Source organism: Takifugu flavidus, chromosome 18 (assembly GCF_003711565.1).
Source record: "Takifugu flavidus isolate HTHZ2018 chromosome 18, ASM371156v2, whole genome shotgun sequence".
NCBI classification, from domain to species: Eukaryota; Metazoa; Chordata; class Actinopteri; order Tetraodontiformes; family Tetraodontidae; genus Takifugu; species Takifugu flavidus.
The window spans coordinates 5,559,028-5,579,678 of NC_079537.1; the positions used below are offsets into that span (position 1 = coordinate 5,559,028).

Below are 20,651 nucleotides of genomic sequence, written 5' to 3' on the forward strand. Positions count from 1 at the left end.
TCAATTGTTCCGAAACAGGGACGTTGGCTTTAAGCTTAAAACTTTATTATACACAAGGATATCCCACATATACATATTTTATACATACAGCATTTTCAACATTTTTTCACTGTCTGGATGTCAACATATAATCATTTCATTGTTAAATTTTCCCACAACATGTCATTAAGAAGAGGGACAACACTGGAACAGCCATAAACAGACAAAGGGGTTTGATTGAAAATATGTGGCTACAACATTTAAAAATAAAACCTTTCCCAGAAGTAATTACGTTTCATAACCTTTCAGAACAAAATTATTTGTACAAATATGTGTACTGACATTGTTTTTCAATCATGTCAACCTCTTTTAGAGGTAAACCCTGACCTGGATTTAGCACACTTTAAGAATATACTGACTGTGTGTGTGTAATTGTATTTAAAATGATCTCTGTGCTGCCAGCAAGTTGAGATGGAGACGATGTTGCACTGCTCATCAAATCAACACACCCACAGATCAAGTACACCAATAGATTCTTGCATCCCGTTTCCCTTGTTGCGCACCACCGTGGCAGGAAAAAAGAAATGTGCGCATGGTGAGCACGCTGTGCATGGTGCTATGATTTTTGTGTGCTAAAGGAAGAGATGGATGACAGGATACTGCACTGCTGTGCTCATTAAAACATGCTCACTGCGCAATATTTCAGCACCTGCACCCAACACGACACACTGAGACTGCCACACGGAAACACACACGCAAGGGGAATCGGAGAAGCTCCACCAACTCGAAAACGACCCAGGAGCAGAAGAAAGAAGCCACAGAGGCGCCCAGGGGACAAAAGGCGGGAAAAGAGGAAGCGCACAGTGTGATGCTAAGGAATGCCACATCGGCCGTCCCTCTGTGGGTGAGCAGTGGAACATTGAAGCAACTATTACACTCTACTTGTCATTCTGGACCACCGCTGTAATGGGCGCACACACATTATGTGTCAGGTGATTTCTCATGTGACCTGAGGAGCATGACCCAGTTAGATCTGATCCAGGTGAATTTCATTTGGACAAACACATGCAGCTTTGTGCACAAATTGAAACACACACCAACATACACATACGCACACACACACACTGCCAATCTGTACATTCCGTTACACACACATACACACACACACACACACACCGAAGCACCTCTCTGATCGCCGACTTGTTTTTACCCAACATACAGGAACTCCACGGGCAAGCATGACATGATGATAAAAACACTGTAAACATGTTTATGATGATTAACTGAAACAGGCCAGTATTCTGCGGACACGCTGGATGGCTTTTTGTCTTTCGACCAATGTTAATATATCTACTGCATTCCTGCGAAATCTGACTTTAGATTAATACGGAAAACAATGTGTAAATATCCATGTTTTCTCTTCAGTTCCAAACGTGAGACCCCAAAGATGTAAAAAAGGGAGCTTAGATTTTTTTTAAAAATATTCCAGTGGCTTAGGTTTTAACTTGTGGATATAAGGTCTACACACACACACACACACACACACACACACACACACACACACACACACACACACACACACACGAACACAGACACACACAGGCAGAGTTAGAATCTCCCCACCCAATCAGAACAAGTTCAAAATCCACAGTTAGCAACTGGCCCATATGCTTTCAAAATTATTAGTTGATAAGTTTGTGCACATTAACCACATGCATGCACACGGACGCACACACGCACACACACAAGCACACAATGGGAGGAGAAGATAGCAGAACTTTAGATAAGTGCAATTGCATATATTGTACAAAAGCACCTGGCAGGTCCGTTCAGTTTAGAAATAACCCTCTTACGATCCCTTTTCCCCCCAACACAATCTTCCACTTGTTTTAATACTAGATTCGAGCTCTTGTCGGTGGTCTATGTCAGCTGTCGCTCAGCCTCCCCACCGTACATGTAGGAGTTGTAGCCGGGCGGCTGCACATACTCCTCATTTTTATCCCAGTCCGACACCCAGCCTCCTCCTCCTCCACCTCCCCCGTTTGAACCTGCGACCGGCTGGCTCATGGCTCCGTACTGCCCGCCCCCACGATAGAGCTCCTCCGTCTCATTGGCCAGTTCATCCTCATCAATAATACCGCACTTCTCCTCGCTGGTGTCCTCGATGTCCGCCCATGGCTGCTTTTCTCCAGATGCAAATAGCCCTGTCGAGGACAACAGACCAAAACAAAATGATGATTGGATTCTGACTGACATCTCTGGAACATTCCTCATTGAAACTCGACCCTTACCGTAGAAAATCACCCCTCCGTAATGTACGAGCGACGCTATGAGGAAGACATACTGCCACTCCTCGCGTGTCTGAAATGTGAAAATACACTTTTATAAATATAGGTCTGTTGTCAGAAAGGGCATTTTAAGGCCTCCACAAAGCTTCCTACCTTGTGTTTAGTCATAGCTCCCACTATGAGAGGACACACCATTCCAGATAAAGTCCCAACGCCATTCGAGATGCCCATCAGTATGCTGGCGTAACGAGGGGCGATATCCAGATGATTAACATTAAATCCTGAAGAGTTAAAGAACAAACAGTGAATAAGATCCCCCGAAACAGACGCGTAGCTACTATCCCACTATTCACTACTTCAGTAGCCAAAGTTGGGATTACCTTTGACGGTAATAAGTCTCTGAATGACCTCATACACACTGTAAATTAACATATTTTATATAGGCAAACAGTAATTGACATTATACGATAAACTGTAGCCACATTCTTACATATTTGATATGTGTGGTGAGTTTATTTTGGGTACATATATTCAGAATATATAAGTAGCCTTTGTAGAAGAGATGGACTTTAGAGTTTAGAGAATATAGGAGGTCTCCAGGTAAACCTGTACTGATGTAATGGTTTAAGTGCTGTAAACAACTGGCTTGTTTAGCCTCTCATATTGTTTAAAGGGACACGCTGACTTGAGGTTAAACTGATACCAATGTGACATCTCTTACCTGAAATAGCAAACCCACTGAAACCGACAGCCAGGACCAAGAAGGAAATAGCAATTCCTTTCGTGTGAGAGTATCCCACCACCAACAGGAGCGTGGCCTCCATTCCAAAGCCTGAAGCACATTGTTGCAAACACACCTGTTACATTTGGATCATGCACAGTATTTGAACAGTGACATCAAAGGAAAGTTTTATTTCCCACACCTTTGTTTTTCTGTTGTTTTCTTGCCTGTCTGACACTCACCTCCACAGTTCATGAGCTTGCGGACGTTGGTGGTGGACATTATATTGTGGGTCCTCATGTAATCTGCTAACTGGCCTCCAACAGGGACGATGATGGTCATCACCAGATGAGGCAAAGCTGAAACAATGCCCACCTGAAAGAGCAACCACAGAGAATTTGTGTGCGTGAGCGATGCCTCCATGACATTTTTTCTAAATTCTAGAGAGGCCTATAAGGGTTCATTTTTAGAATTTGGTTTGATTTCTATTACAGTTTTGACAATTAGGGATCTATCTGAATTTTAACAGTTATTTTGGTGCTAACGTTCCTCTTAAGATCTAAAAATTAATGAATCTCTTGTACTGCTGCTGCTGGCAATCGGCAGTCTCATTAGACTCTACAGGTAACCATGTTTTCCTTTGTTTCATGTATGGATTGTCAAAAACCTGTCTTAATTAAGAGACGAGCATAGATAGCTTCTGTAAGATTCCGTGAACTAATTAATGCTGCCGAACTGTGATCTCACCTTGCTGATCTCAAAGCCAAACACTTCTTCAAAGTAGGCCGGCTGGCTGATGAGGAGCAGGTAGAAGGTCCAGCTCCTGCAGAAGTTGGCCACAATGATGGCGTAGACTGGCATGGAGGTGAAGAAGTGTCTCCACGGGGTTTTAAATTTCTGCCGGTAAGAGGGCAGAGGGGTGACTAAAATGTGTTTGTTAATGAGAGACATTTGATTGGCACAGGGCCATACTTGGAGAGGGTTAAGAAATCCTGCTGACTCCCCGATTGCATCTTCGATGTACTTCCTCTCCTCTGGGGTGATGGTCGGATGGGCTGCGGGACTTTCGTACGACACCAGAATCCAGAACATGTACCAAAATATCCCAAAGCTGCCTAAGAGCGGAGCAAGGCATCGGACATACTGTAAGTATCCCAGAGGAGCGGACACGGCGTCAGCTGAATGGCATTCATGTGGGTATTCTGGTTGTATTTCAGCATCAGCAGCCGGCTGGCATGAGCACATAAATCCAGTCATTAATGGAATCGGACTATTAAAGACACTAGTTGAGGTCTTTTTGTGTGTGTGGCTAAATCTGACTTTTTTGGTTTGTTTACTGCTGCACACGTGTTAAAAAAAGTAGAAAATGGTCACAACACGAGTAGAAGGCAAGAGACAGTAAACATGGTACACAGCCCTTTCTCTCTCTAGCTCTTGATTCTTACATCACTACAGGTGAAATACTCCAAAACAAACCTGATTAATGGACTGGAGCTTTTAAACCAGCGATCATTGTATTAGATCATTACAATTATCTGTCAACAGAAGGTTTTTGTTTTTTTTATAAAAGCTCTGCTTCTCAGGTTTGATTGTGAAGTGTGTAGAAATACACCCCACTGTTCTGCAGTAATTATCCTGAGGATGAGTAAAGGACGCTCACCATAAACATAGAATACTGAAGGCCAACCCGTGTATTGCACAAGTATCCCTGCTAAAGGCATGGCCACCACCGCGCCCGCATAAGATCCTTAGGAGACACCAAGCAAACACAAACATTATTCAGCGATGCGTTTAAGGGCTGACTGAAATCCACAACCTTAAGTAGCTCCGTCTTCACTAGCCGCTGGTCGTTCTGTGGGTATTAATCTGTCACCATGTCAGGTGTGAAACTTTACCACAAAAGGCGGTTGTAGCTAACCGGCTTCTCTCCAGGGGGGGCGCCCACTTGGCCCAGATCCCGTGGCAGGCTGGGTACGACACACCCTGCAGGACACAGGCACACGCGCGTGAGATGGGAGCATGCACACCACTCGAGCGCACGTGCACATACTGTACCTCAACAAGTCCCTGGCATATCCTGACCAGAATGACGCAGCTGTAATGGCAGCGAGCGGCGGACGGAATTAGCATGTTGAGGGTGGACGTGGCCACAATGGCGAAGCCAAACACCCTTCAACATACAACACACACAAAAGCCGCCTCAGACAGAAGATCTGAGATTCACCGATACTCATTATGATGGGATGTTCAGCATGTACATGTGGACTTTGTGTAAATCACCTGTTAGCTGCAAACTTCTGACATATAAAGCCGCCGGGGATCTGTGTGACAATGTAGCCCCAGAAGAAGGAGCCGTGGATCATCCCCACTGTCTCAGGGTCCCACGTGAACTGTGCAGCCTGAAAAGAAAGAAACACAATGCTACTTATCACTAGTCTCTTTTTTATGGCTTGTTTTAGCACGCTAGGGGGAAGGTCAGGGGATCTTTGCTCACCACGAGTACTTCCTTATTGCCTTTGTAGACCGTGTGGTCATTGACCATGCTGACGATGGCCACGCCCAGGTTGCACCTGATGCCAAAAGAGATGCAGAATCCCAGTCCGGACAGGATGGCGATGATGTAGCGTCTGGGCAAGCCGAAACAGGTACAGTCCACCACGGGAAGCTCCTTCTCCTCCACCAGCTCCGGACGGCCCTCGGCAGACAGCTCGATGGTTTCTCCATTGGGCTGCCGCTTTTCAATCAGCCTGAGAAAAGAACGCGGAAATGCGCCATTGCTTCTCTTTTCTTTGTCCTCACAAAAGTTGGGGGACAGCCTGGAATATGTAGAATGGTTCACTTCTTTTTTAAAAGGCACAGAAAGAGGTGAACATGAGGTCAAACCTACACGGGGTAACAGGAGGACGCAAAGGGGTATTTCCTGGGAGCATTTGGAACATTTCCAGTTCAGGTGAGCCTGAAATCATCTGCTCACATGTGCGTAACACACAGGCCCAAGCGTTTTAATAGTCAGGAATCTAAAGTAATACACAGACGTTTTGGGTTTTTCTTTAGTTAAAGTATTAAGATAAACCCAGCGGTGGGTCCCCCTCCATGGCTGCTTCTACAGGAGCCCAGAGTAGACAAACACAAACATCAGTTCCAGCTAATCTGTCAGTCCCCCCCCGCCCAACACACACACACACACACACACACACACACGCCCCATGCGCATGCACATACAAACTCCCCAGCGTCAGCAGCACGTGCCGTGTCGGGGTCAGTCAGCACGTCAGCGTGGGAGCAGCTGCCGTGGAACAGCCATGTCAGTACCCCCCCACCCTTGTAGAAGGCCCCGGACCTGCTGCCATACTGGTGCCAGGCGGGGAGTATTACAGTATTTACCCACAATTCATTTGGATTAGTTTCACAATTACAGTTTAGTATAGATTTATATGTAATACCTACACATCTGTCCTCTAAAATAAAAACATTAAATATTAATGGGTCACATTAACACTGCTGCTTTATACATTATATGAGAAAATTCTGTAAATATATATGGAGGGAACATTATAAATGCCTCTTGTCTTGTTGACTATATGGATCCTGAATTGTTGTTCTCTGGGTTTTATCCAGCATCCAGGACCACTTTAAGAGGAGTCGCACAGGGAGCCATCTGGATCAGCACCACACCTGCACTGTAAGCACGTATCCAGGCCGACACAGGACAACCAGATGACGCACCACAACACTTTCACACATGTTCTGTGTTTGGTTTTGAGGTGCACGTCCACAGTGTCTCAGCAGCCGTCCAACCCAGTCTGTGCTGCTAGGTGCATCAAGTGACCACCGCACGGGGATATAATGTAACTTTAGCTTCCATAATCTCCCAAAACAAGTCTTCATGTGGTGCTTTTCTTCTCTTACGTGCGTTAGAGCAGCTCACTCCCCACACACTCTTCTTATTTGTGGGGACCAACAGGACCACCAGACCGCGCTGCGGCTCAATTATTGATGTCTTTTAAGATAAGATGAATAATTCAGCGACGCTCTCTCACCATAATCTGTCGGCATCTATCTGTTAGATTGTGTCTCCGCCTCTCTGTGTCTCATCTGCTCATTTGCTAGATTTCAGTGCTCGCTAGATCACTATACGCATGTTGATTTCACCCCCCCCCCACACACACACACACACACACACACACCCACACCCCACACATCATTCTCGATTTAATCTCTTCATAAATGTGCAGCTGCGTTTAAAAGATGTGTCAGATGGATGCGTTAATTGAAGCTTCATCACAGGTCTACATACGGCACAGCAGAAAAAATCAGGAACAGAAAATTAATAATTTTCAAAGCTGCACTCTGGAATTCACAAGAGATTATGGGGACTGCATCCTCTCTCTCTTTCTCTCTCTCTCTTCCCTAATCTGCCACACTCGGATTAGGATTACAAAAATGATTTACTTCCGGAAATGAATAGGGAGGCTGTGGTCCAGCGTGCCCTCCCCACAACTTGCCGGCATTTGGCAGCACGTTTCATTAATATTTATTTTATGACATATACAACAAACAGACTCAAGATGCATTCCTTTCCAGGATTAACGTGAACCCCTGGTTCTGATGACTAAAGTCCCCTCTCGATGTTTCCAGCTGTGATTTTACTTATACATGTTGTTCGCTGCGCTGTGTATCAGCCACAGCTCATTTGTGCCGCTCTGAAGTGTGCAGTGAATGCTGCTGCAGGAAGTACTAAACACACAGAAATGACAGGGAATTCATGCGTTTTTACTACATTTAAATGTTCTTTAAATGTTATCTATCTATCTATCTATCTATCTATCTATCTATCTATCTATCTATCTATCTATCTATCTATCTATCTATCTATCTATCTATCTATCTATCTATCTATCTATCTATCTATCTATCTATCTATAAATAGTCAATAGCAACTTAACTGGCAGCTTTGTTGTCATTAAATACCCTTAGTTTTTTTTCCAGTTTTTTTTATATGAAATTGTAAACACTACTGCTACTCACTATTATTGATATTGAAAAGTATTGTAAATATAATTTTATTTCAAAGCGTATCACTTTTTTTGGCTCACTTTTGAACCTTTTTTATCAACTGTTTCTTTTGCTTGTTTCTAACCTGGATTGTGGCAGCTAAATTTAGATATTTGATCAGTCCTCCTTTTGACGTCAGGGATAAAAATAAAAAACCTGAATGTGTACAAAAAAATGCAAATCAGAGCAATTTGATCAAAAGTTGTGCATTTCTTTGTCTTCCCCTGTCAAAACAGTTGGCTGCACTCATGCGGCTGCTCTCGCTGTATTAGAGAATTGGCCCCTGAGTGTTCTAAGGTAGAGTTCCAGAACATTGCAGAAATCCTCATTAAAGCTCTTGACAGATTGCATCCAAAACCTACACATACGCTACCAGCTAACGAGTACCGCTTACAGCAAATAAGCATTAATTACGAATGCTTTCGACTATAAAAGAGCATCTTGCATTAATGTGAGTGACTGCAAACGGCTAGCACAAAACTTCCCTCATTAAACATGGCAATAGAATGTGGTAATAGGAGGAGTTTACTGGTACTTCTGCTCTTGTTGTTAGAAGCAGCTTGTTTGTTAGGTAATTGTGTACTGACATAGAGGAAAAAGAGGCTTCGTGTGGGGCTGGGAGCTGCTCAGCTGATGAAGAAGCTCTTGTTAGCTTAGCTTGGACCCCATTGGCCTCAGCTGGCTGCAATTAATGAGCAGGAAAGCGTGAGCAGACAGGGGTCCTGTGACCTCGGGCTCTCTGAAATATCATAATTACAAGCATAACATGCTCCAGGTAGACTTTACTCAAACCTCAGACCTGAACGTGAGCTGTTACTGCTCTGCTGACCTCAGAAACAAGGAAAGAAAACACAGATGAGAAGATGCTACTTTAGAGAAAGTGCTGTTCCTTGTTAGCTAGAATGAATTTGGCAAAATCCAAAGATAGGTTGCTCTTTAATCTTCATCAAGATCTACGAGAAAGCAGCCTCACATGTTGGATCATGACCCAGGACCTTTGTTGGTGTGTATCTTAGATTCACAAAGCGTTCTGGGTAATCCGTTCATAAGAGGATGATAAAGAGAGGGAGTTGGGGGGGTTGCCAGTAAAAATATTATATAACACCAGACGCCCGGTCATTATCTGTCCACATCTGTGTGATGAATCCATCCTGTATGTTAACCAGCGTTTCTCACGCCAGCCCTGTCCTCACAGTCGTCTCCACAAAAAAATGAATTTCCTCCTTGCATCTTTTTTTTATGTAATTCAGGAGTCGGATAATGTGGGAATCATCTTTAAGGATTTTACATTTCTAAGCATACCAACATACATTTCTGTGGTCATTTTGTCTTTTTTTTCTATTGTGGCGTGTCTCTCTCTTCCCCCATGAACCTCGCGCTCTCCCTGAGGTGAACAGATTGGCTCTCGGTGGGACTGTGTCACCCAGGGAGACACCCTCCCCATCCTGTCATAACACTTTTGCTCCGGCAAATGTGGACATGGGCACACGAGCCACTACAGTCCTTTACATTGCCTTCCATTCATTTTCCCATTCGCTTTTACAGTCCAACCCAAACTCTAACCTCAATTTAATCTCCATAAATACCTTGATCTTAAATATTTACACCATTATGTAGTGTGAAGTGTCAAGACTCCACATTCTGGCCCTGCACGGTAGATCTGTCATAGCAGATCATTTTAAAGCTTGTCTCCCTGTTGTTTGTGGTTGTTGCATCAAACCAAATCAAATGTATACGCTGCACCTGCCTGCATGCTTTAGCATAAAGGAAGCTAATAGCTTCACAACCCACCCACTCTAATAATTCCCTGCTATCTGCCTTCATCCTAAAGGTATTCGCCAAGAATCCTGAACTGATTCGAGGCAGACGTGTGCAGTTTACCCACTTTTGTTAATTAGACTGCAAACTTTTCATTGTTGAGGCCGTGGCCTAGCGCAGACGGCAGTGACAAACGTCCAATCGCTGTTAAATCACTCACCATCCCACTGGGTGAAGCCGCCGAACACGAAGCACTCAACCGCATGTAAAATGGATTAAAAATGGATTACCTGCTGTATTTCGCAGCGCCTCGCGCACCACAGAGGCTGCTGCTAGGGAAACGGAAACTCACATCTTTTAACAAAGCTGCAAAGGCACAAATGTGTTACAGTAAAACTCCCGATTGTGCTGGTGAAGGTTGTGGTAACAGTTGAAGATGCTGTTAGGGTGGCGTGCGGCTGCACTTGACCTTACCGTGCTTACATTTCTGCTTGCCTTGTGGAGTTTTAATATAGAAACAGGAGATGTATTCGGATGGAGAAAATGTTTAAATAATAAATGAACTCCTGGGTGCTTTTGTCGGAGGAGGGAGGAGGAGGGATTCGGTCTGAGACGTGGAGAGATGGCACACAAACAAACTCATGTCCTGCGTTCAAGATGGCGCACGTTCGCGGACGCACTTATTCTCAAGGTTTCGCCTTAAAATCTACAAAAATCTGGATGAAATATTCCATTTCCCATTTGAGGGCTGCGTCCAACGCTCAGTATAAACCAGAGTTCACTGGTTAAGCCGTGGAACCGCCCAGTAAAACCAATCGGACTCTGGTGGATGGCGGCTCTCACAGCAGCCACTACCAGGGTCACACACATGCCTGGCTCACAACCAGCAGAGAAAGAGTCTGAGATTTGCATGTCCGTTAATCTGGGACACCTCGATAAGCTGAAACGTGCAACGTTCAATGGCAGAGTGGATGGATGGATGGATGGATGGTTGGTTGGTTGGTTGAATGGACAGAGGGATGGATGGATGGACGGAGGAAGTGACATGGGCTGGGATGGAGTGAGTGGGAGGGGAGAGTTTAGGGATTTGCGTGGCTCGACAGCTGGACTGAAAAACAGGCTATTTCAGGACGGGATTTATACGTTCGGTTGCTACCTCAAATCCTGAGAGATCAGATCTTACAGTGACGGTTATCGCCCGAGCTTCTATCGCCGTCTAATTTATTTGTTTAAACTCAAACGTTGTCCAAACGCTAACCTGCAATACATGTTATTTGCATCAGGGATAATTAATTGTTAGTGATGAAATGTTATTATCAGACTATAACTCACAGCAACATCTTCACATTCCAGCTACACAACAAGCTACACTATCAGAAGTTGGTAGTGACATTTCTAATTGGGCTCTTTAAATGAGAAAGTAAGGCTAATTAATGGCGATAGATAGATAGATAGATAGATAGATAGATAGATAGATAGATAGATAGATAGATAGATAGATAATATAATTTCTGATCCTGCCTATACACAGTGAGAGTTCTAACAGGACCATCAGCACCATCCAAGTTCAGATTAAAAGCATAAAATATGAAATCTGAACAAACAACGCACTTTAACTGCACTTATGTCTTCATTTATCCCCAGAGCGCCACTCTGATTAAAATTTCTTGGACTTTTTTTTGCTTTGACGGCTTTGCCCTCGTTAAAGTATCAAATCAAACGTCATTTTCTCCCCCACTATCAGCCTCTTCCATCCGCTTCGCTGTGCTTCAGTGGATGCGAGGACTTTACGCTGCGCAAAACTGCACTTTATCCGCTTTTGCATGCGGTGCACACTCGGCGCTTAGTTGTTTTCTTTGTAGCAATAAAAATCGGCAAACTTTCCGTCCATTACAGCGAGAAGGTTCGAGTTGGAAGGATGATTAACACGACCTGGGTTTGTATCAAACCCGTTAGTCCGCGACAAACGCGTAAAAATGCGGTAAAGTCTGCGGCGAATGAAGACGTGTTTAAAATATATAGGTGTACCTGTGAAGCTTCCCTAGGGTCTTCCCCGCCACCGCCTTAAACCTGTCTGGTCGGATCTCCATCCTTGCAGCTTCTTGACCCGGCCGGTGCTGATGTCCTGCGCGCCCCCCTGTGCCGCCTGACGCGCGCTCTCTCCTTCGTTCACTTCCTCTCTCATCCCTCCCTTTCCACAGTTTCACAGTCCCGCACCAGCATCAGCACCACTCTGAGGTGCTGCAAGGAGCTGGAGGCTTATATGGACCTCTGGGATAGATCTCAGGTTCAATCAGAACTCAAATTTGGTTAAAGTTTGAAAGCGGCAAAACTGCACAATGTACCTTAAATTGTGCCTTCAAAAGCACCCAAACTCACACTTCTGTAACATTATAATATGTAAAAATACGGCACAAACGAAAGTCACCCATGAAAAAAGCAGTTTAAAAAATATGAATTCTGAAAAGTAAAACTTTATTTTACAATCAAGCACTTTATTGGGTATTCTACTGTATACCTAATTTACCGGTACTTTAAATACAGGTTGTCATCAGGAAAAACAAATGGTAAATAAGGTAGTTATAGAGTTAAAGGAGCTACTTTAAGGTCCACAAAATCAAGTTTCAAAAAGTGAAAGTAAATTCACATTCCAGTTTAGGGCTTAATTGTGTTTAAAATATGGTTTAAAATGAATGACAGTCGATTTAAAAAAAAAAAGATAAAACAGATTTATTAATTCTGGAAAAATTCACAACCAACTCATGTCACGCCACTAAAATAGTCTCTTACTGTAAAAACTAAACTATTTCAAAAGGATATTTGACTTTATGGACGAAATCAAATCGAAATAATATTTGACAAATACGGAGATCTTTGTCATATAAAAATAAAGAGCAGCACATCCACGTATAAACTGATCTCAAAGTTCAGGAGCAGTAGAATAATGAGGTGCAAAACGGAACAGTCAAGTTGCTGCCATCTAGAGGTTCAGTTCACTCTCAAGCCAGTAGAGTAAACTGCTGAAACACACGTAAAAACACTGGTGTGGTGTTCTGAGGTAAACTGACAAATGCATATCTGCTCACATCACACATGTGCGCGCTCACACACGGCAGAACAAAGTGCATTTGATATTTTGTGGAGATTTCACCAAGAAAATTTGGCTTAGTCGTGACTCCAACCAGAAAAGCAGATGCTTATTTTCACACTGATTCTAAAGCTTATTCCTTCAGCGACACAAGGATGGCGCTAGAAGGATACATTCCATAACACGGAATTTAAAAAAACAAACAAAAAAAATGTTAATTTGATTAATAATAACCATTCAATGATATAAATAGTTAAAATAACTATAAAACCATGTAAGGCTTAAGGTACCAAAGATCTTCTCTAACGAAGAATGACTGACTACTCTCACTATTTTAAATAACAGCCCCGCTGCGCTCACACTCCAGTGTCCTCTTCCTCCTCTTCTTCCTCCTGCTGGGGCAGGAGCCGGTACTGTTCGCTACCTATCGGCAGGAAGGCGGTCCTGGGATAAGCTCCCTCTTCCTCACCTGGTGTTTGTTGACGTGAGTCTAGCAGCTCGGTGGAGTTACACTTGGTGTATAGCTCGCGGTGCATCTCTTGGCCGCCTCCTTGTTCGCCGTGGGAGTCGAGAGAGCCTCGTTGTCTCAACTTGGCGTGAAGGTAGCCGATGGGAACGGGCGAGCTGGCGAGGATTATCAGCATGATGATCATAGCGAGGGCCCAGCCTGGGTACTCGAGAGTCATCTCTGATGCCTGGAGAGAAGAGGGGAGGGAAAACATGGGAAAAGAAGAACAAAATTGTTTTTTCCAAGACCCATTTTCCCAAAGGGGATAATATCTTACTGCAGTTTGATTCCAAGCTGTGTATGTGGGTCCTTTGAAGACCATTCGCAGCAAACTAGCAGCCAGGAGACCAACCATTGCCAGCAGACAGACATATTTCCAGAGATATTTATACACCACTGGGGGGCGCCATTTCAGCATGACTTCAATGTCATCCAGAAAGCTACAATGATAGGCATTATCTGTGTGTAGTATGTGTAAAATATGAAGTATTATCATGAACAGCACTCGGATATTGTTGTTTCCTCACCGGTCTGTTCCATAAACCCAGGCCACACTAGTGGTTTCAAAAACAACAACAATGACCAAAGGGAGAGTTGCCGAGTAGTCGTCAAACATCGCCACAAAATAGTTTCCTGAACGCTGGGTGAACAGGAGTCCCAGGATGAAGCCCAGCAGACAGCTGGACACTGAAAGAGAGCGGGGAAACATATTTAACATGACATATCTTAGATCTCTATTATCTCCTCATTTCAGGATTCCAGCATTTACAGTACCAAACATTTTCCAAAACTGCTCAGTTCTGATCTCTAACATTTGATATTCAGATTAAACTAATACCTGAGTGGTAAAAAATGCTCATTCTGACAGCCCTCTAGATAAATCATATGTCCAGAAACACAAATTCCACATTTTAATTGCTTAAATCTAGAGAATTGAGCAAGAGGGTGAATTGATTGCCTGGAACAAAGATCCTTATTTGAACGTCTGTGTTTCGTTACCGGTCAGCACAGTCCGATAACGGGCCAGGAGTTTAAAATTGTCCATGAGAGGTGTGAGGATTCCCTGCATGGTCCCAAACATGGTGCTGAGCCCCAGGTTGAGCAGCATCAGGAAAAACAGAGTGGACCAGAAGGGGCTGGCTGGGAAAAGAGCCATCACCTCGGTGAAGGCTATGAATGCCAGGCCTGTCCCCTCCACACCCTACATATGGAGAAGACAGAAGGAACCAGTTACAACAGGCTAAAAGGGTGTTGACTGAGCGCTCCTGACGGCGGTAGCACCAGAGTGCTCCCGCAGGTGGTGAGCTTCCCTCCTGTCCTGCCACTAAAATGGCTTCTGACCACCGAACCGCTTATTTGTTTTAATTTAAAAAAACAAACATGGTGGGATCACATGACTTCTAGCACCCCTCGCTCTGTTTCTTTAGCCTCTCCTCTCGCTCCCCCATCACAGCTTGTCGCCCCATCTCCTAGACGCCCGCTGTACATGGTGTCCCATACGTTGTTATCCTCCTGCCAGCGTGATAAGTTACAGTACCTCGCGGATTCCTCTGAGGTCCTGGGAGCCTCAGCCTTCCACCTCCCCAGTATTGTTACTGAAACGTTCCCCTCCCTGCCAGTGTCCTGCGCCTCCTAAAGCAACCGGTGATTGGCCAGTTTCCCCACATCCCACATCCAACCCACACTCCTGCTGCGTTAAATGTATCCCGTTAACCGACTGGAGTCACAGCTTTCTTTATATTTATTGAACATTCATGAGTCAGGAACCAGACTTTCATTTTCCCATGCATATAAGATCATTTGAACCTCCTCGTAAAGGTCTGTCCGCCTGATGGAAACACTTCAGCCATCACTTTTCTGATCTCATATTTTGACGCATGCACGTTTAGGCTTACGGAGACTCAAGAATGTCTTGCCTCGACTTTGGGGCGCACTTTGATACGAAATCGGGCCGTAAATTGCTAAAATGTTGGTTTAAATCCTAGAAAACAGGGCACCAAAAATCTAAATCTATTCATTCTGAAGAGCATTGTTATAAGAAAGGCTCATCATTCAAAGTTTGATAAAGTGAGTTTCACCTTGTTCATCTCCTCCTCCAGACTGCAGTCGGTGATGGTGGGACCCAGGTCGGAGCTGTGCTGGGCGTACCACTGTCTGTATTCAGCTACAGACACAACACTCGGGTCTGTGCTGTTGATCCAAGGCCAACCGGTGCCCAGCGCATGCTGGTTGGGTTCAGAACTGATCATGAGGTTTAGAAGGCCGAGGTTTCTAGAAAAAAGTAAAATAAAGGGAGGAATCACAAAGAGAAACATGTTTTTCTCGCTTGCACTCACACACACACACACACACACACTCACACACACACACACTTACACACACACACACACACACACATACTTGGCTACGCAGCCTAGTGCAATGGTCTTTGCACGGAAACCCAGCACGACAAAGACCACCAGCGTGGCCAACACAGACGTCATGAAGTTGATGCAAGAGACCATCAGCGCGTCCCTGTGGCAGTTGTTGTGGACCGGATTATAGGAGGAATACGCGATGACGGAGCCATAGCCCAGCCCCAGGGCAAAAAACACCTGTGTCGCAGCCTGCCGCCACACCTGAAGGTTCCCCCAGATTTCCAACTGGACGCATATTTTGAGGGAGGAAAAAAAAAGGAGATCTTAAAGCTCAGCACACTCTCGTCCACCTGCGGCGAGACTTGAAGAAGCTTGTGCTTACTTTGGGATAAAACATGTATTTGATTCCCTCTATCGCACCGTCCAACATCAAACCTCTGATGAGGAAGATGAAGAGCACCACGTAGGGGAAGACCGAGGAAAAGTACATCACCTGAGACGTGGACAGGAACAGCCCCGTTAATGCGGTAGCATCAATTTTAAACTAGTGTTTCCAACATGGTGACGTGAAACAGCAACTTCTACATCAAATTATGGCCTAAATACAGTCGCTTCCTCTCACCTTCGCAGACGACTTGATGCCCTTGATCATTGCCAAGGCCACAATTGCCCACGCGGCCAGTAGACATCCCGTCATGACAGGGTTGAACTCGCCGGACTCCTGGATGGAATTCGTGATATCCAGGGCTTTCCGAAACCAGAAGTAGGACGTCGGCGAGGAACTTGCACATTCTTTCACTGTCGATTGAACGGCGTTAAGACCAAAGATCTCAGGACACCAGTTCCACAACCTTGTTTCCGTACCTGTGTCGTTGGTCGCTACGTCAGTTGGGCAGCGTTCCCATGGCAGAGGATACTGAAAAGAATTTCCCATGTAGAACAGGCTCCATGCTATGATGACATTATAGTAAAGAGCCACGTAGAAGCAGACCTGAAGGAGAAGAAAGGCTTCAGTCTGGTGCACGACATTATCGAGGTAGAAGAGACATTTGTAATAGCCGAACCCACGAATGATTTATTAGAACGTTGAGATTTGTGGTGCAGCTGGACGGTGATGTCATCGTTAATCAGCAGGGAAAAGCAGAAACACGTACAGGCACGAGTGTTTGGGAGCGCACAACTGCGCTGTATGTTCGCAGAAAGATCTTATCCACTTTGTTTACTTTGTTGGGTTTGTACAGGGAGGGTTACGCAACAAACTGCCGGCACTATGCCGACGCGCTCGCATTACATGGCGACAGGATGGTGTGGTTCTGTCTTGGCGAACCCTCCCTGGCAAGGCTGTGTGTGAGCGGAGTGTACATGAGAGATGTGTTGAGAGAGAAGGGGTATTAAAAAAATGAGTAAATGGTTCAGTTTCTAGATGATGTGATGACATTTTTAGCTCTCGGCTTGTTTTTAGTTGGTTCTGGGGGGTGGAATCATGTTACTCCTGAAAATGACCCCCCCCTGAAACCCATCAAAACCCTCACGATGCAGCTGGAGTAGCCGATCCCTGCCAGGTTGGGGGAGATGTGCTTCCAAACGCCGATGCTGCCCTGGCGGATGCTCTGTCCAGCCGCCAGCTCCATGAAAAACAGCGGAACGCCGACGATCAGCAAAAGAAAAACATAGAGCAGCATGAAGGCGCCTGGAGGAAAAGAAGGAATTCTTGAACACACGAGGTGCTTTTTTCCAAACCTAATGTATTTATGACGCCTCGTTTCCAACTGAAACGTGTTCAGGTGCTCCTGCCTACAAACAGCCTTTTCTGCTGCGATGCTCACCGCCTCCATTTTGGTGGCAAAGGTACGGGAATCTCCACACGTTCCCAAGACCCACGCTGAATCCCACCTGTGCCAGCACGTACTGGACTTTGGAGTCCCACGCCGGCCGGTCGTCATCGTCGGACGCCTCGGCCGCACCGGAGCCGTGCGCGGCGGCCAGCTGAGTTTGGGAGCAGCCCTCGCCAAGCCAGGCTCTGTCCTCAAGGCTGTCTAGCGGAGGCTTCTCATTCTGGTGACACAAAACACACCGAGCTCCTTTTAAACATCTGTCCAGCTGCCAAGGATAATGGCGCACTGGTTACTATGGTTACCGGAGGTTCATTACCAACGGTGATCAGATTGAAAAAGGTACACGCTCCACCTGGGTGGACGCGATCCAAAATAGCATGAGCCAAGCTGGCGGACCACCGTGGACCTGGCCGTATGAGCGGCCCGAGCCAATTTTGGCTTCAGCCGGCGTAAATGGAAAATTACAAGGAGCGCATTACCCAACAGCGCGCACGGCTGGTCAAGTCCTACAGCCAAATGGGTCACGTGCCATTCAGGACACGCGCTTGTGGCGAGAGAGCGACGGAGGCGTGTGTCCACACACACAGAGGTAACCCTAAGCTGGACACCCGCTGAAGAGGGAGCAGTCTGAAGTGACACGTGGGACGCCAAGCAGAGGGGGGAGGTGTGCGGATCACATTGGTTCTCACTGTGGGTGGTGCAGGGGGGGGGTGGTTTGGTGGATATAGTTGGTATTGAGGAAGGACAAACACCATCGACACCATTCATTTAAATCGGGGTGTTTTTGTCCCCTCAGGGTCGTCAGCTCCTGGAAAGCTGCTCCACTGAGGCGGAGGACACATGACCACCTTGGTCATCACCTTGAACATTCCTGAATGTACTGGCCTCTTCCAGCTGGCTCTGATGATGCAGCTCAAACAAACTAACAAACCAAATGAGGGCACTTTGAGTTAAATTGTTCCTATTTAAAGGGTAAATGTTGTTGATTGGCTCCTGTGTGTCGGCGTACAGAGAAACAGGAGTACAAGCTGTACCGCTGTCTAAATTTAAATGACTGAAATCAACAACAGGGGAAGAAAATAAAGGATTCTCATGTCAACATCAACAATCAGCCCAGTGAGCCTGGATTACGCGAACCTGCTACATACCAGTTGTCGCAACTGCACGGACGGAGAAATGGATTTTATCTTGTGCATCACGCATGTGTTCCAAACACATTTGGATGGAAGAATAAAAACCAAACACACGCGGCTCTTTCCTGAATTTGAATGGTGCGACGCACCTCTCTGGGCACCGTTGGGTTTGGAACCACATTGAGAAAATAAAGTCACCTGCTAAATACGCCATCGGTTTCCCTTTGAGTGTTTTTTAGGGAAAAACCACTGTGCTTTTCTTGCATCTTTCTATAATTACACACGCGCAGACATACTTTGGTCAGACTGGGTCTATCTGTGGGATCACGGCCGCCAAACCTCAACGCTGAGTCAACAAAACCAAACGCACCAAATCGTGCGGCCTTATGTTCAACGCGCTTGTTGTTCTAGAGTCTAATTGAGTCTGTGGTGTGTCATCGGCTGCAGACAAATGTCTCTCACAGTCAAAATCTCCAGGTTTGGTGTTAAAATCTTGACATTAAAAGTATTAGTGAATATGAACAGGAGCAGTTTACCCTCTTTCACACATGCACTTGTCCATGTTGTTGACATGTCAGAAAAGGGCCCCATAAGTCCAGATAAGAGACACCCAGATTAGGACACATGCATTTACAATCTATGGAAACAATGTGCACCATTTAGTGGACATCAGGGCAGAACAGAGTGGACATGCAGACAAAAACTTTGACTGTTTGACTTCAACTCCAGGGATATGAATGCATCCATATATACCCCCCCCCCCCCCCCCCCCCCTCCCTTCTTCTTCTTTGTGGGGAAACAAATGTCATGTTACATAAAAATATTTAAAAAAATCAGCTGCGGAAGATTAACAACAACAAAGCACAGAGCCGAAGGCTGCTCAGGACTCTTTAAGTAACGGAACCAGAGACACATGTAACACGTCGGTAACCGAGCCAGCAACACCAGAGAGTAAAAGTAAACTGGATTATCGTAGATGGTTGCGTTGTTGACGTACCATGCTCGCTGCACAGGAAGTTTCCACAAGTCCTGGCACAAGTTTCTTTTGCCTCCACGCGTCGCTTGTCTTCCTTTTCCGTTTCTTATCTTGTCTTTTTTTATGTTTCAAAACTTTAACACCCGCTGATTTGGTTTGACCGAACTTTTAAACTTAAAGGTCTGGAGAGGGAGACAGCGATCGACGACAGCGTGGACACGTTTTTGGAGGAGTCTGAAAGAACTGGCCAGGAGCCCAAAGAGGGAGAGGAGTCAGAGCGGCTGTAGCCAATGGGAGGGGTGTGGGGGCCGAGCGACCTCCGACCATGTGTGCAGCCCCCTCCTCTCCCCTCGCCTCCCCTCCAATCGCCTCTCCGACAGGCCCGGGTGTAAAGTTATGCCCAGGCTACACTGCACCTAAATAGCCGAGCGGATTTGCAGGGGTTGCTTGGCCTCTTTGCTGCTTTATGGTCTGCAGTAATCCATAATGCCTGTTGGTTGGACAGCATCTCACTGTGTGGGGGCCTAGACTGGGAGCCAGAGGGGGTTTGGTGCAAGTCCCGGCGGAGGGGCTGAAATTGGAGAGGTTCCAGGTGAGGTGTCGGGACGTTTTCAGAGCACTGCGGCGGTGCCCTTGAGCAAGGCACCAAACCTTTAGCACACACTCACTCGAACAAATCTCCCTTAATGATTTAATGCTCGCAGATTGACCGTATCTTGGGTGTAAAAACTCTATAATTTACATTAATAGTGTATCCAACTATCCAACTTCAGCACTGTTTGATTCGAGTCTCATCATTCCTCAGTTATTCTTTTAAAAACTCATTATCATCGGTTCCAGGGCGCTATTTTGAAGTGCAATGTCATTTTAAATCTTGTTAAAATCAAGCCAGACAATGCAATAATCCAGATTACAGTAATACAATCAAGATTATTTAAATGCCGAATCATAAA

The 20,651-nt window shown here is 45.5% G+C and overlaps 2 protein-coding genes across 6 annotated transcripts; both read right to left on the minus strand.

Annotated features, from left to right (window-relative positions):
• Positions 1–23: 23 nt before the first annotated feature.
• Positions 24–12,018, minus strand: slc17a7a (solute carrier family 17 member 7a). Of its 2 annotated transcripts, XR_008947158.1 has the most exons (14): positions 11,830–12,018; positions 5,483–5,735; positions 5,269–5,387; positions 5,044–5,158; positions 4,884–4,971; positions 4,649–4,735; positions 3,961–4,103; positions 3,736–3,885; positions 3,231–3,363; positions 2,989–3,099; positions 2,421–2,548; positions 2,271–2,340; positions 1,532–2,183; positions 24–1,499 (listed from the first exon to the last, which is right to left on the minus strand). XR_008947158.1 is itself a non-coding variant. In XM_057015196.1 (13 exons), the coding sequence occupies exons 1-13, from the start codon at positions 11,889–11,891 to the stop codon at positions 1,900–1,902; spliced, it is 1,743 nt and encodes a 580-aa protein (XP_056871176.1). In that variant the 5' UTR covers positions 11,892–12,018; the 3' UTR covers positions 24–1,899. The 2 variants fall into 2 exon arrangements, 1 of the variants encoding a protein (XP_056871176.1); XM_057015196.1 differs by having other exon boundaries at positions 24–2,183.
• A 237-nt stretch (positions 12,019–12,255) lies between these two features.
• On the minus strand, positions 12,256–20,037 carry slc6a16a (solute carrier family 6 member 16a). Of its 4 annotated transcripts, none has more exons than XM_057015279.1 (12): positions 19,720–20,037; positions 19,259–19,359; positions 17,648–17,809; positions 17,287–17,444; positions 16,377–16,745; positions 16,137–16,247; positions 15,798–16,039; positions 15,476–15,668; positions 14,397–14,598; positions 13,925–14,084; positions 13,675–13,837; positions 12,256–13,584 (listed from the first exon to the last, which is right to left on the minus strand). In XM_057015279.1, exons 4-12 carry the CDS (start codon positions 17,434–17,436, stop codon positions 13,246–13,248), a joined length of 1,929 nt encoding a protein of 642 aa, XP_056871259.1. In that variant the 5' UTR covers positions 17,437–17,444; positions 17,648–17,809; positions 19,259–19,359; positions 19,720–20,037; the 3' UTR covers positions 12,256–13,245. The 4 variants fall into 4 exon arrangements, with proteins under 4 accessions (XP_056871259.1, XP_056871258.1, XP_056871257.1 ...); XM_057015278.1 differs by having other exon boundaries at positions 17,581–17,809; positions 19,720–20,036; XM_057015277.1 differs by lacking the exon at positions 19,259–19,359 and having other exon boundaries at positions 16,377–16,552; positions 16,619–16,745; positions 17,581–17,809; positions 19,720–20,031.
• Between the last annotated feature and the right edge of the window lie 614 nt (positions 20,038–20,651).

Coding starts and splice junctions, on each gene's coding strand:
- slc6a16a (XM_057015276.1), bottom strand. Junction 16,040..16,136: donor AATACATGTTTTATCCCAAA/GTAAGCACAAGC, acceptor ATATGCGTCCAG/TTGGAAATCTGGGGGAACCT. Junction 15,669..15,797: donor GCACTAGGCTGCGTAGCCAA/GTATGTGTGTGT, acceptor ACTTTTTTCTAG/AAACCTCGGCCTTCTAAACC.
- slc17a7a (XM_057015196.1), bottom strand. CDS start 11,891: ATGGAGATCCGACCAGACAGGTTTAAGGCGGTGGCGGGGAAGACCCTA. Junction 4,736..4,883: donor AGCTACAACCGCCTTTTGTG/GTAAAGTTTCAC, acceptor GTGTCTCCTAAG/GATCTTATGCGGGCGCGGTG. Junction 3,100..3,230: donor CAAGCTCATGAACTGTGGAG/GTGAGTGTCAGA, acceptor AATGTGCTTCAG/GCTTTGGAATGGAGGCCACG.